The 12,418-nt window shown below is 52.6% G+C and overlaps 4 protein-coding genes across 4 annotated transcripts; 2 read left to right on the forward strand and 2 right to left on the reverse strand.

Annotated features, from left to right (window-relative positions):
* Positions 1 to 238: 238 nt before the first annotated feature.
* B0H65DRAFT_264133 (uncharacterized protein) lies at positions 239 to 990 on the forward strand. Its single transcript, XM_062822664.1, has one exon. It carries the CDS (start codon positions 334 to 336, stop codon positions 838 to 840), a length of 507 nt encoding a protein of 168 aa, XP_062679527.1. The 5' UTR covers positions 239 to 333; the 3' UTR covers positions 841 to 990.
* On the reverse strand, positions 966 to 2,245 carry B0H65DRAFT_510699 (uncharacterized protein; the record flags this gene model as incomplete). Its single annotated transcript, XM_062828426.1, has 3 exons — positions 966 to 1,474; positions 1,650 to 1,906; positions 2,070 to 2,245. The coding sequence occupies 3 exons, from the start codon at positions 2,243 to 2,245 to the stop codon at positions 966 to 968; spliced, it is 942 nt and encodes a 313-aa protein (XP_062679528.1).
* An 833-nt stretch (positions 2,246 to 3,078) lies between these two features.
* B0H65DRAFT_510700 (uncharacterized protein) lies at positions 3,079 to 4,163 on the forward strand (the record flags this gene model as incomplete). The annotated part of the gene is made up of 3 exons (XM_062828427.1): positions 3,079 to 3,235; positions 3,297 to 3,378; positions 3,470 to 4,163. The coding sequence occupies 3 exons, from the start codon at positions 3,079 to 3,081 to the stop codon at positions 4,161 to 4,163; spliced, it is 933 nt and encodes a 310-aa protein (XP_062679529.1).
* Positions 4,164 to 4,842: 679 nt separating this feature from the next.
* B0H65DRAFT_431998 (uncharacterized protein) lies at positions 4,843 to 11,123 on the reverse strand (the record flags this gene model as incomplete). The annotated part of the gene is made up of 8 exons (XM_062824972.1): positions 4,843 to 6,081; positions 6,165 to 6,650; positions 6,708 to 6,956; positions 7,082 to 7,304; positions 7,365 to 7,749; positions 7,881 to 7,931; positions 8,030 to 8,219; positions 9,126 to 11,123. The coding sequence occupies 8 exons, from the start codon at positions 11,121 to 11,123 to the stop codon at positions 4,843 to 4,845; spliced, it is 4,821 nt and encodes a 1,606-aa protein (XP_062679530.1).
* Between the last annotated feature and the right edge of the window lie 1,295 nt (positions 11,124 to 12,418).

Raw genomic sequence — 12,418 nt, forward strand, 5'->3', positions numbered from 1 at the left:
CAGTGTCGTAAAGACCAATTTCGATGGAGTTCGTGAATAGGGGCCTTGAACAAATGTCAACTTATCGCGTTGATGGATGTTCCCGTCATTGGTGTCGTGGGTGTTAGGTTAGGACTCCAGGAGGTCAAAAGTGGGGAGAAGACATCCTGGTGATGTGGAGCCGAGAGTTGTTGTATTTGCTTATGTAAGCATCCATTCATAATGATGCCAGGATGCAGCTTCCAAACACACGACAACCGTGGACTCTTGACTTCACACCACCAACGACACCACATTCTGTCACTTCCCAGTCAACGTCCATTCCATTCAAACAACATCCATATAACCTCAACAATGGCTCAAAAAGCGCGCAAAGACCGGGCCAAGTCCAACGAGACCACGCTCAAGAACCTCCACATCGGCTCCCTCACCGTCAACGGCATCTTCCTGCTCTCTCACTTCCTCTTCCGGTCGCGCTCCCTTCTGTTCTGGTTCATCCTCTCCATCCCGAGCTTCCTCTGCCAGTACACGCTCGAGAAGACGGGCCGGCCCAGCTATGACCCGTCCACCAAGGCTCTCAAGGCCTCCGGCGAGGACCTCGCCGCCCCTGGCCTGACCGAGTACATGTTCGACGTCGTCTGGGTCACCTGGGCGGCTGCCGTTCTCGTCACCCTTTTCGGCAACTGGGCCTGGATTTTCTGGACCATTGTCCCTGCTTATGGCGTCTACAAGGGCTTTGGCCTGATGGGTGCCGCCAAGTCGATGGCTGGGTTGGGCGGTATGGGCGCCGGCGGTGATGCCGGTGCTGGTGCTGGTGCGGTTCCTGCGGGCAACAGGAAGCAGAGACGTGCTGCTGCTTAAAGTGAGAAAGCTTTACTGTGGTGGTGTTGCATCTGTTCTATCCGTTTTGCGCTGTCTATCTATCTCTATTGTACCTGGTCCCAACCAGATCGCCGCCATTGCCGACTACATACCACCTCAGTTACCTACGCCTTATGCCACTCCTGCTCCCTCGTCCACTCCTCGATAAGAGCCGGATCAACATCCTTCACCAACACATGAATATGTTCCAGCGCTCTCACGCTCTGCAGCGCCACCCAGTTCTTGAAATACAGCACCTTCTCCTCACCCCCGGGACCCAGCCGATCTACAAAATACCGCTTCACGAAATCACCGACGATATTGCGGCTCTCGGGCGTCATGTCGCCCTTATCGTCATCCGTTGCAATAGCGGTGCACGTCCACACCACGATGTGGGTGATGCCCGGCTCGAAGCCGTACGGCCAGTCATTCAGCAGGACGCAGTAGTCGGAGGGTTCGGCGAAGGGAACGTCGGAGACGGGCGTGAAGGGCGGCTCGCCCCATGTCTTGGGCAGGCGGTGGGCGAGGAGGTAGTTGGTCATGCTGCCGTACGAGGCTTTGGTCTCGGCTGTCCATTTCATGTAGCGCCGGAGATCGGAGGGCTTGCGTTTGAGGACGGAGAGGTCATTGTTTTCTGTTGTTGTTGGAAGTGATCATGATTCGAAGGTTAGAGACATGGACAGAAAAAGCAAGACGGGCGGGCTGGTTTTGTATCACTGATAATGCTTGGATGTATACATGTAGTAATTGTAATGAGATGATGATCATGATGAACATGGACAAAGACAGAAAGAAACAGGAATCCCTACGTATAAGAGTGCGCAATTCATCCCAAGAGTGACACTTGAATTCCTCATCCGTCTGTGAGAGCACCCACTTGTCGGCAGCCGTAAGAGGAAAGGGGCTCTCCTCCACCACTACCGGGACCGGGTTCGGGTTCGGATTCGGATCATTTGCCGGCGGCTTGGATGGTAGCGTGTTGTCACCCATCTGAGCGTTCTTTCTTTCCCGGGTTTCACAACCGGGAACAAGAGGACCGGAAGGCGATGTGGGGTATTTCGGTTCGCTTGTGATTTTGGTAAGAGATGTTTATGTGAGTTTAACCGTTCACAAGGAAACTTGTTGCAAATCACGAAAGCGCGGGATCGAAAAATCACTGATCGGACACTCGGTGGGCGGGAGCGGGGTCGGAGTTTCTGGGCGGTGGTAGGTTGAGGTTGTTTCCTTACTTGTGACACTGGTGAGAGGTTGTAGCGAATGTACGCTGGCTTGTCCTTTGTTGTACCAACACGGTAAAAGAGTGCGAGAAGTCAGAATGGTATTGGTGAAAAAAACTGGTTATATTGCCTCGGAGACATCCATTGGGAATAGAGGCAACAACACGATTAAAAGAAGTAATGGTCATTCTGAGCTTCATAGCTGGTTCGGATCTCAGGGCGCTGTTTCCCCTGTCGTCCAGTGTCGTGCAAGTGGGACTGCCGTGCCGTGATTCGGAGGGGTTTCCTCGGCCTCGGGACGGGACCTGCATTGTCAACAAAACATCCCCGGCGTTGACGGTCACCGCCTTCCTTCAGCGGGATGGTGTTGGTCAATTGGGCGCCAATTGGTAGTGGTTTAGGGGTGCTGTTACAGCGGGTGCACAGGTGTGAGCAGGTACAACCGACACTGCCAGTTTCCTGTATTTATTCCAGACTGCGGGGCCAGATCTCTTCCCTGGATTCTTCTTCCTGACAAGCTACAATTTACCAATCATTCCCATGCTTCGCCTTCTTGGTTTTTAACAGGGCAGGCACACCTGTTGTAGCACGCTGTCACAGGGGCAACTGCCTGACTGCTCACTCCAGGTCCCGTCGATGGCACGGCAGAAACCGGTCTGGCCCGCAGCAGAATCGACCCACCCCTCAACACTCAACACACAGTCCCAAAACACACCCCCTGTTTGATCCAGCCGAGTGGATTGGATCGTTGGACCCCCGTCTCCGTTCCCGCGTTTTTTGGGCAGCTCGAGTCAAGAAGAGTGGCCTTTCACGGGCACTTTGGGGAGTGGTCGGACAAGAGAAGAAAGTGGAATCCCTTTTTTTCTAACAAGAGGAGCTCCTCCGTCCCGCCTCACCCACCTCACCGTCCTCCTTCTCCTTCTCCCCCTCCTTCTTCTTTTCTTTCCCCTCCTCCTCTTCTTCTTCTTCTTCTTCATCCTTCTTTTCAGGTAACCGACAAGAAGGGACAAAGACAGACACCATGGCTGAGGAATCGCTGCTCGAGCGCAAGTACTTTGACGGCATCTACATCCCCGCTGGCCTTTTGGTCTTCGGCACCGTCATCGTCAAGTCGGAATGGACCCTCTACGCCGCCCTCGTGGCCCTCGTCTTGGGCGCGATCAAGTACTGGAGGATGCGTACGTTATCCCTACTCTCACAAGATGCTGAAATCAACGCGCGCTAACAGCCTATATGCAGTCCCCAATAAGATCCTCAAGCCCAATGTCTTCCAGGAATTCGAGCTCAAGGAGAAGACCGTCATCTCCCATAACGTCGCCATGTACGTCCACTGTTTTTTAACCCCTGAACACCCAACCCCTCTTCCCTCTCTAGAAACCAAAAAACTAACAATCCCCTCCCCCCCAAAACAGCTACCGCTTCAAGCTCCCCACCCCCGCCGCCATCCTCGGCCTCCCCATCGGCCAACACATCTCCATCGGCGCCGCCATCGAGCAACCCGACGGTTCCACCAAGGAGATCGTGCGCTCCTACACGCCCATCTCGGGCGACCACCAGCCGGGCTACTTCGACCTGCTCATCAAGTCCTACCCGACCGGCAACATCAGCAAGCACATGGCCTCGCTACAAGTCGGCCAGACGATCCGCGTCAAGGGTCCCAAGGGCGCCTTCGTGTACACCCCCAACATGGTGCGTCACTTCGGCATGGTAGCCGGCGGCACGGGCATCACGCCCATGCTGCAAGTCATCCGGGCCATCGTGCGCGGCCGCGCCGCGGGCGACCGCACCGAGGTCGATCTGATTTTCGCCAACGTTACGCAGCAGGATATCCTCCTGAAAGAAGACCTGGACGCGCTGGTGGCTGAGGATAAGGGGATTCGCGTGCATTACGTACTCGATCGCCCGCCTGAGGGCTGGACTGGTGGTGTGGGCTTTGTTACCCAGGAGATGGTGGAGAAGTTGTTGCCTAAGCCGGCGGATGATGTCAAGATTCTGTTGTGCGGCCCTCCCCCGATGATTAGTGGGTTGAAGAAGGCGACGGAGGCGTTGGGCTTTAAGAAGGCTAAGCCGGTTAGCAAGTTGGAGGATCAGGTGTTTGCTTTCTAAGCGTATGCATCAGATGCCCTTGCGTGTCGGTCTGGGCCGCGCCTAGAGGAGGAAGAAAAGATGGGGGGGTGATATAATATGGGGTGGGAAGGGGAGGGTTCGGTTAATTCGCGTCTTGAGAGGCTTGGCCTGAGAGCGCAGTCGCCGATACCGGAAGGATCAAAAAAGGAAAAAAGGAGTCTGCGAAGCTGTCCTGTTCTATGCACAAGACAGTTCGTGGGATGCCAGCTATTTATCCCTATATAACTATAATATGCTCGATTTTGGGTACCATGTTCTCATGCGTCGCACAAGAACGGCGAAGAGTTGAGAAGATCTGAATTCGATGGCAACTAAAGTTGCCCATTTGCAACGTGTACCGGTTGAATGTACAAACAGATGAAGCCTTTCTTTCAATGGCACAATCCTCATAAGAAATCGGTCACTGAGATTCATTGGGGCTCTCGTCCTTGCTGTTTACAGGAGATGTGATCTATTAACGTGGAAGGTACCCTCTCTTCCAAAACCGTTTCTAACCGAGCGGATTTGTTTACTTTACACCCTTTCCCCCCTGAATGACCTGAGCCCCTTTGCCCTTGGCCTTGAACCCAAACGCCAAGAAACGCCACAACGCTTATGCTCAGATATATTACAAGTATGCCCTCCTTCGCCCTAGCCCCCATCAATCGACCTTCAGGATTCAGTGGATATTATCCCAACTTCCCGTTCCCGTGGCAGGAGAATCGTCCTCCGTCGTAGGATTCTCCGTATCGGTCAGCAACATCCACGCATTGCCATCGTCGCTGCTGCTGTTGCCATTGATGTCGTTGCCGCCGTTGCCGCCGTTGCCGTCATTACCGCCGGTACTCAAAAACAGGGGGTCGACCATGACGTTTGTTAAGTCCAGGTCGATCTGACCTAGCCCTTCCATCCCGGTGACGTTGGAGAAGATGTCCTCCATGTTGGTGATGTCTTCAAGTGGAATATGGTTGGGGTCGAAATCCGAGAGTGATGAAGGTCCGGTACCGGTAGTGTTGTTAGCAAACATGGCGGTGGATGAGTCGCTCATGGTTCTGTAAGGTAACCGGACTACCGGTCTAGATGTGTTGTTGCTGGGTGTCATTAGATGAGGAGGTCCGACGGCAGTCGCGGGCCCTGGACCCCAGCCGTCGTTGAATTCGTCACTGCCTCCGGTGGTGAGATTCGGTGGTACTGTTGCTGCTGGCTGATAGTGTTGATGCTGAGAGGGGAGTGCGGAACTACCGAACTTGAACAAGTCGGAAAGGTCGATGCGTTCGATGAAGGACTGCTGCTCGTGGTCGACCCGTCTCCGTTTGGTTTCCGGTGCGAGACCCGGCCCGCTTCCACCGCTAGTTCCCGTCGTGTCACCACTTTGGCCTTGCCTTCCCGGACACTGAATACCACCACCACAAGCACCGAGTTCACTATCCGGTGGTGGTCCGGCCGCTCCCCCGTCTTCGTTCAGACTCCCACCACAGGCTTGCGCCGCCGTCACTCCTACCCCACATCCACCACCACCACCACTCCAACTTGCTCCTTCAGGTATGATCCTACCTCCACCCCCCATAGGCATCATTCTCGAGACCACCGGCATCCCACCGTTCTTCGTATACCTCGACACAGCCGTCCTCACCAGCAGGGGAATCCCATGGTTGCAGCACCCATACCGCTTGATGTTGGGCAGGTTGAAGAAGGCACTGAGATCGCTTTGCTCAATGTCGAGTAGGAGTTGGTTGAGGTAGGCACGAGTGACAATGTATTGCCGGCCGATAGATTCCATGCAGTTGACGAGGAATTCGAGCTCGGAAGTCACCCAGGGCGGGAGTGGGACTGACGAGGGCGATGAGAAGGCTTCTCGGGCAAGGTCGATATATACTGTTGAGGCGCAGTAGATGGAGAGGGCTACTAAGGGGGTTTTCTGTTGGCAAATTGTTAGTAAATGAATTACCAGCGGTGGCAGAGGTGTAAAAAAAAAAAAAAAAAAAAAAAAAAACCACTTACGTAAGGGCTCACGGTCTCTCTAGCCAGCCTCATGATCTTCACGACTTCCCTCGCAGCATTCAGTCTCCTCTCTTTACTCCTTTCGCCCAGCCGCTTGTCGAGCCCATACTTCTTCACTGCATCGCAAGCAGCGCTATGAAGGCAGACTACGGACGCGTGTAGATTCAGATTAACCTGCAGCGCCACCGTCTCTGTGATATTGCTTGGCAATCGGAACTTCTCGGGTAAGAACATAAAAGCATTACCCAAATTGTTGTCAATCTCGCGATGGCGCTTCCAGTAAGGGCCGTCTTGAATGTCGTCGGGTCGGTCCGATACTTTCGGTCGGTGCACATGGTTGAGCAGTTCGTTGAAGAGATAACTTATGACGACGGTGCTAGCGAAGGAGGAGTAGGAGGAGCCGCCAAAAGCTTCTTGGAGCGTGGGTGAGGCTTCATGAAAGCCTGTGTTAAAGGCATCTTCCGAGGCAGGAAGGTGGGTTGTGGTCTGCTACGACTTTAGTCTTGATAACTCAAATAAAGGCCGTCGGGCGGGTATTCTTACGTCTTTCACATCAATCATGATGGGCCACCCGGTGTTCTTGGTGACATGAACGTTGACACAGTAGGCACCCCAGAATGTTCTCCGACGTTCTTCCAGTTCAACCCAGCTCTTGGGAGCAGGTAAGATGGGCCCATCGGATCCTTCTGCGTCTTCTGAAGGGTCATCGAGTCGTTGAAGGCCCAGCATGTGCACAAGTCTGGCACACCTTGCGGCAGTCATTGCAGCTCTGGTAAATAGCAGAGAGCGGGCCTCATTGATGGCGGTTAAAATCAACGCTTGGGCGTGATGGAGCGTTATAAAATTCTCGCCGAGTCCCTGATTATTCATAATCAGCTCGAAAAACATTTGGATGCAATCCTAGAAAATTGACTAACCTTCAGCTCATCAGCCTCCAAGTACTGACGGGCACGATGATAGAAGACATCATAGTAGCGGTCGTACATGGGGTGTCCCTTTGCCGCATTTGCCCAGATTGCGTACTGTAAACACATAGGCGGACGCATATGCGTAGGAGAGTAGTATGTTCGCATGTAATTTCCCTGGTGGACAATGGATACGATCTTTGGCTTCCGAAAAAATTGGAAGAACAATCGGTGTCTTTGCGTCTCGTTATTTCAGCGTATGCAGTCGGATAGGATGGTTGGAGAGGGAACTCACAGCTCCTCGATCATTTCAAAAGGGGGTAACCCCTCGAACCTTCCCAGCTCAATCAGGTCGTCACTGAAGCCTCCGATGCCCCCTCCTTCTCGAGGCGCATCGAAAGGTTGAGGTGAGTGTGGCCGCTTTGACGAAGTTACTCTGTCAGGTGCCGGGACAGCCTCCATGGGGCTAGCTTCTGAAGATGCTGATCCATGAGATACAAAGCCAAACGAGCAGCTGGCTCGCTCAGAGCCCGATACTGTCCCCTCTGGTAGTTCATCCAAGCTTGTCGTAGCACTCATCTTGTCGAGGGCAGCAGTAGCGCTCACATCATCACTTGCACCCTTATTATCAAGGCCCAAGGACTGCTTGGTGACATTTCGAATGAGGCCTTCCACTTGAGCTATCGTTGACAATGTTAGCTGGCTTAGCCCGTGTGTCGGACAAACAGAAATGACTTGCCCAGTCTCTCTTCGAGTTCCTTCACATTCCGCCGCTTGAAGTTCGGTTTCCTTCTGGATTCAGGATATACACATTCACCCCCGGCCGTCCCACACCGTGTGCATACCGGCTTTTTGCGGTCGCCTAAATCACAGAGTCACAGCAAGTTAGACGCTCAAATCAGTCAATAGAAGGGAGTGTCATGAGCGAGATGCGTCCACACTGCTGAACAGCATACTCACATTTCAGCTTTCGATTCCGACATGTCACACATGCCAATGGTTCGAGATCCGAGTCTGATTGTCCAGCAACTGGAGAGGTTTGTGCCGATTGTCGGACCCCTGACCCAACTCCCGACGTCCCTTCGGCTGTCGTTGTGGTATCCGTGTTGTCGTTGGCCATCTCATGCCCGATAACCCCGTTATCCGTTCGCTGCCCAAATCAGTTAAGCGTGCTTACCTAATTCCAAGGGCTCTTGAAGACAATTCGTTTATCGTAAACTCGCGGGTTTGCTGCAACAAGACGCCGAGAACGAACACCGGGCAAACCGGGGATGATGAATGATCCCGAAGGCCGATTCAGATTGCTGTGACACGTTATAACCTGGAACTCCTGACTCCTGACCGAAATGAAGGGGGTTTCAATGGCAAGCATCGATAACAGCCTTTGGGTGGTTCATCGCTGCTTGCTGACTTGACCAGTTGGAGCCTGTGGAGGAATGACAGGGATTTCGGACATTTCACGGGCAGCACTTGCCCCGATGACCGAAGCGACCAACTCGGACTAAAAATTTGTTAATGCACTAACATTAACTACTATAGTACAGTCCTGAACATATGGGTTTCTGATGAGCAAGTAACAGAAAAGCAATCTCAACAGCGACTATAACAAGACATAAACAGTTCGAACTACAAGGTAATTTGAACCTTTTCCATTTTTTTATATCGAATGTACTTAACCTGATAAAAGCCAGGTTAAGCATCGTACCGCCCGCTAAACTCGAACTCGCGGATTGCATACGATGAGAAGATTGATAGCAGATGGAAGCAGTCTTTTACTTCTCTTGTCAGCTGCTCATCCGAGAGGCATACGATAGGCCTCATTAGGGCAGCTGAATCTGCTCATAAGAGAAGAAAACGGTGAAAGTAAAAGAAAATAGAGCAGGAGTTTGCGAATGGTAATGAAATGAGATGGGAAGGAAAAAAGAAAATGAGAGGAAACACAGGTGCAGCAGGACGATACCCAACTGGGTTGAGGGTATGATACCCATCGCCAATTCAGGTTGCCTCAGTAGAGTAGATCGATCCATGAAGGACTGCAGCAGGTGTGTTCAAACACGACAGAATCCAGCCAATAGCTAGCTTCTCCCTCGACTTTTGGCGAGCGATAGGCCGCTTCGAAACGGACTTTTTCCTTGAATCTGAATTTGGTTTCGAGGAGGTTCTTCAACCACGCGATATCATCGACCTGGTTTTCTTGAGTCTCCCTATTGTTGAATCCATTGTTGGCGTCGAATTCGGTCTTGACAAGGTACTGCGTGTAAATCTTGAAGGTATAGCGGTCATGTTGGCAGGGAGCCGCGTAAGCAGGGTTGCGTGAAGGATCCCAGAAGTCGCACATCTCCTTTGACTTCGCGTTGAGTGAAACTGAGGCCAGAAGCCTATCCAGAAGTGTAGATCCAAGCTTCTTGCGCCTCCAAGAAGTATGAACATGCACGTGGGCCTCAACAGTGGCCCTGCTAGTGCCTGTTGTGCTGCCAGCCAAACCGGGCTTCCAAACGGAGAGGTACGCGAATCCAAGAACCGCGCCTTCTTTGAGACTTGGAGGAAGGACCGTCTGCTGTGGGTGACTCGACTCAAATCTAATGCCATCTTTCAGCATGTCAACCCTAGCTGAGCCGCTAACGGCAACAATGAAGGGAAGTTCATGCCCATGGGTGTCCGTAAGGATTTTCTCAAAGTCCGCTGCTCCCAAAGGTGCAGAATCGAATTTCTGGATGGCTTCGCTGTTGTAGATGGATGCCACTGCCTCCATATCGGAAGCTTCAGCAGGGCGCAAATGGCATGGTACTTGGGGTACATTCAAGTCTGCGATGTTGACGTTGAGTTGAACTTTTGGTGGCTGGCGGCTCGACGGTGGAACCTCTCCTCGATAAAACTTCCCACCTCTCTTGGACGCGAGTTTGCGTTTGCGCAGCAGATCTGAAGACCAGTTCATCTGACGCCATCGAAGTTCCGGGTCCTGTGCCTCACTAACTCGAGTCAAAGGGTGACTGACAGGTGCGAGAAAGCATCCCGTCTCTGGGTTGATATCACAATTGAAGTGATTGCGCTTGGATTTGAAAGATGCCTTCGCATCGACAGTTACGTCCTGGACCCATGCTTCTACCAGGCCTTTGTTGTACTCTTCAGTCTGAAGGCCTATATCGTAGTTCCGGCCATCGTAAAAGTGACCGAACCGTATGGCGAGGTCGCCCATCTCGTTGCTGAACCGGTACATGGGGACTTCAACGCCAATCTCGTTGCGGATGTCATGGGACATCTTTGGATCGACTTCCTTGACTTCTTCAGGACCATCGCTGAAATGAAAGTCAGAGACGGAGAGCATGCTCCGGTGCGAGCCTGGATAGTCAAGTCGGCGGCAAGGAAGTTCATGCTCCATGTAATCAGCAGGCACCGGCAGAGGTCGATGCTCTTGTGGTCCTCTTGACTTCCAAGCGGGCTGAGCACCGCGATTCTTCTCTGCTGCCCAAGATTTCTTCTCTGCTTGCCAGGGTTTCTTCTCTGCTTGCCAGGGTTTCTTCTCTGCTGCCCAGGGGTTTGCAGACACGTTACCCTGATGGAAAACGGCTTGGTCGCCCTTCAGATTGTGTGGACAGGCATTCGAGTTCTGGTTTCCGGCGCCAACCGGCTGATCGGCTTCCGTAACTTGTGGGTCCCATCCTGTCTGGGCAGTACTTTCCCATGGGGACTTTTTGGAGCTATCCGCCTGAGGAGTTGTTCCCCATGCAGATCTATTGGGTCCGTCTGGGCTCGAATTAACATTGGGCTGCGCCTTTGGTTGCTGCTGTACGCTCTGTGCTGGAGGGGGGGAAGTTTTGGTGTTGCTGATGTCCACAACTTTGCCGGTATGGTCTTTGATGACAATGCGTCGACCTTGGTGACGGTGCCAAAGGTGAGGAGGAACTCCCGGGACTGGCTTAATCTTTGGCTTGAAATTTTGGTTGATAGCTAAGGGGCGTTCTCCTGTGCTTGGGGCACCTGAGTCAACCCATTTTCCGGAATCGACTCCTTGCTTGGCGGGAGCCTCGGGTTTGTCCTGCTTTTCGGCAGTCATTTTCAATGACCTGAATAAACGGTAAACCATGGTTAGCATTTGATAAGCAAGTGTAGTGCTGCGTATACTCACTTTGTTAGGCGTCGGGAGGTTGATAGTCGCCGCGATGAGGTTCCATTCAGGTCGCAAAAGCTGCTTGGTTCGGCGATCGAACAAACCAGAAATGCAGATAGGTGATATACACCTAGGTGCGGGGCAGGAGAAGTAGCAGATGATGGGTGCCTGTTCGAGACAGAATACCGTCGTGAGTTGGTGAGATGCCGTTGATGAGTAGGTGATGTTGGATCGTCGTCGACTCCAAGTCCTCGGTATTCCTGCCGTAGGTCGAACTGCTTCGACAGTCAACTAGCTCGTGTAGGTGCCTCTAACGGGCGCTGGGTGGTGAGGTAAACTTCCGGTCGCAGATGCTTGGTGTGATGTCAGTTGGATTGGAGTGGAAGTGCCGGAAGAGGCGAAGAGTACGATAGTTCGCTAGAAGAAAGGGGAAGCGACAAGTGCTTGTCGCACTCAGTCGGAGTCGAATGATGATCGACGCCGGCGGTTGCGCTCTGCAGCTCCGGGAACAGGATCTCGTCGCAGATTAAAAAAGACGGTGAAATTTGGGAGTGTTGGGAGAGGAAGGTGGAATGGGTTGGGAGAGGCGGGATGTTGCGAGAAAGAGAAAGCAGGAGCAAGCGGCTGCAAGACTGCCCTTTTAAGGCGGGGTTGAGCAGTAGTAGGCGCGGTGGTGAATGGAAGGTGAAAAGATGGGATGGCAAGTGCACCTCAAACAAAGTGGCTGGCAGCTGACCAGAATCTGATTTGAGGTCTGGCAGGCGGTGCGTACCTTCCTTCTAGTGAAGTGAAATTTTGGTGGAAGGTTGCCCGGCGGAAGCTGGAAGGTGCCGAACTGAAGATCCAGGTTTAGTTGCAATTCGAATCCAATCGCATTGATCACACACTCAGACCGTTGTGGTGATTGAGAAGAGAAGTGAAGGGGTGCATGCGGCCTCCAAGGTCAACCAAACCGTCTCTCATCCAACCTTGGACTTCAAAGCCAACCCAGCTCAATGGAACTTGGCCAGAGTTCAGATGACAACTTGTGTGTTAATGAGCATATATGCCAACCACACGCCAGTCTCAAGTCTCGAAGCCTCAGTCAAGTAAATAGTCCGTGGCTCAGTGTCTCTGTTCGCATGCACGCTTCAGTCTGTTGATTAAACTGAGAGGCTTGACTTGAGGTTAGCAGTATCTTCCAACTTTGGTCAGCTGCATCGTATACGCTTCATTAATTTCAATCGTTCCGCGCGGAATGA

The sequence above is a fragment of the Neurospora tetraspora genome (genome assembly GCF_033439725.1).
Source record: "Neurospora tetraspora strain CBS 560.94 chromosome Unknown B0H65scaffold_6, whole genome shotgun sequence".
In the NCBI taxonomy this organism is placed as follows: Eukaryota; Fungi; Ascomycota; class Sordariomycetes; order Sordariales; family Sordariaceae; genus Neurospora; species Neurospora tetraspora.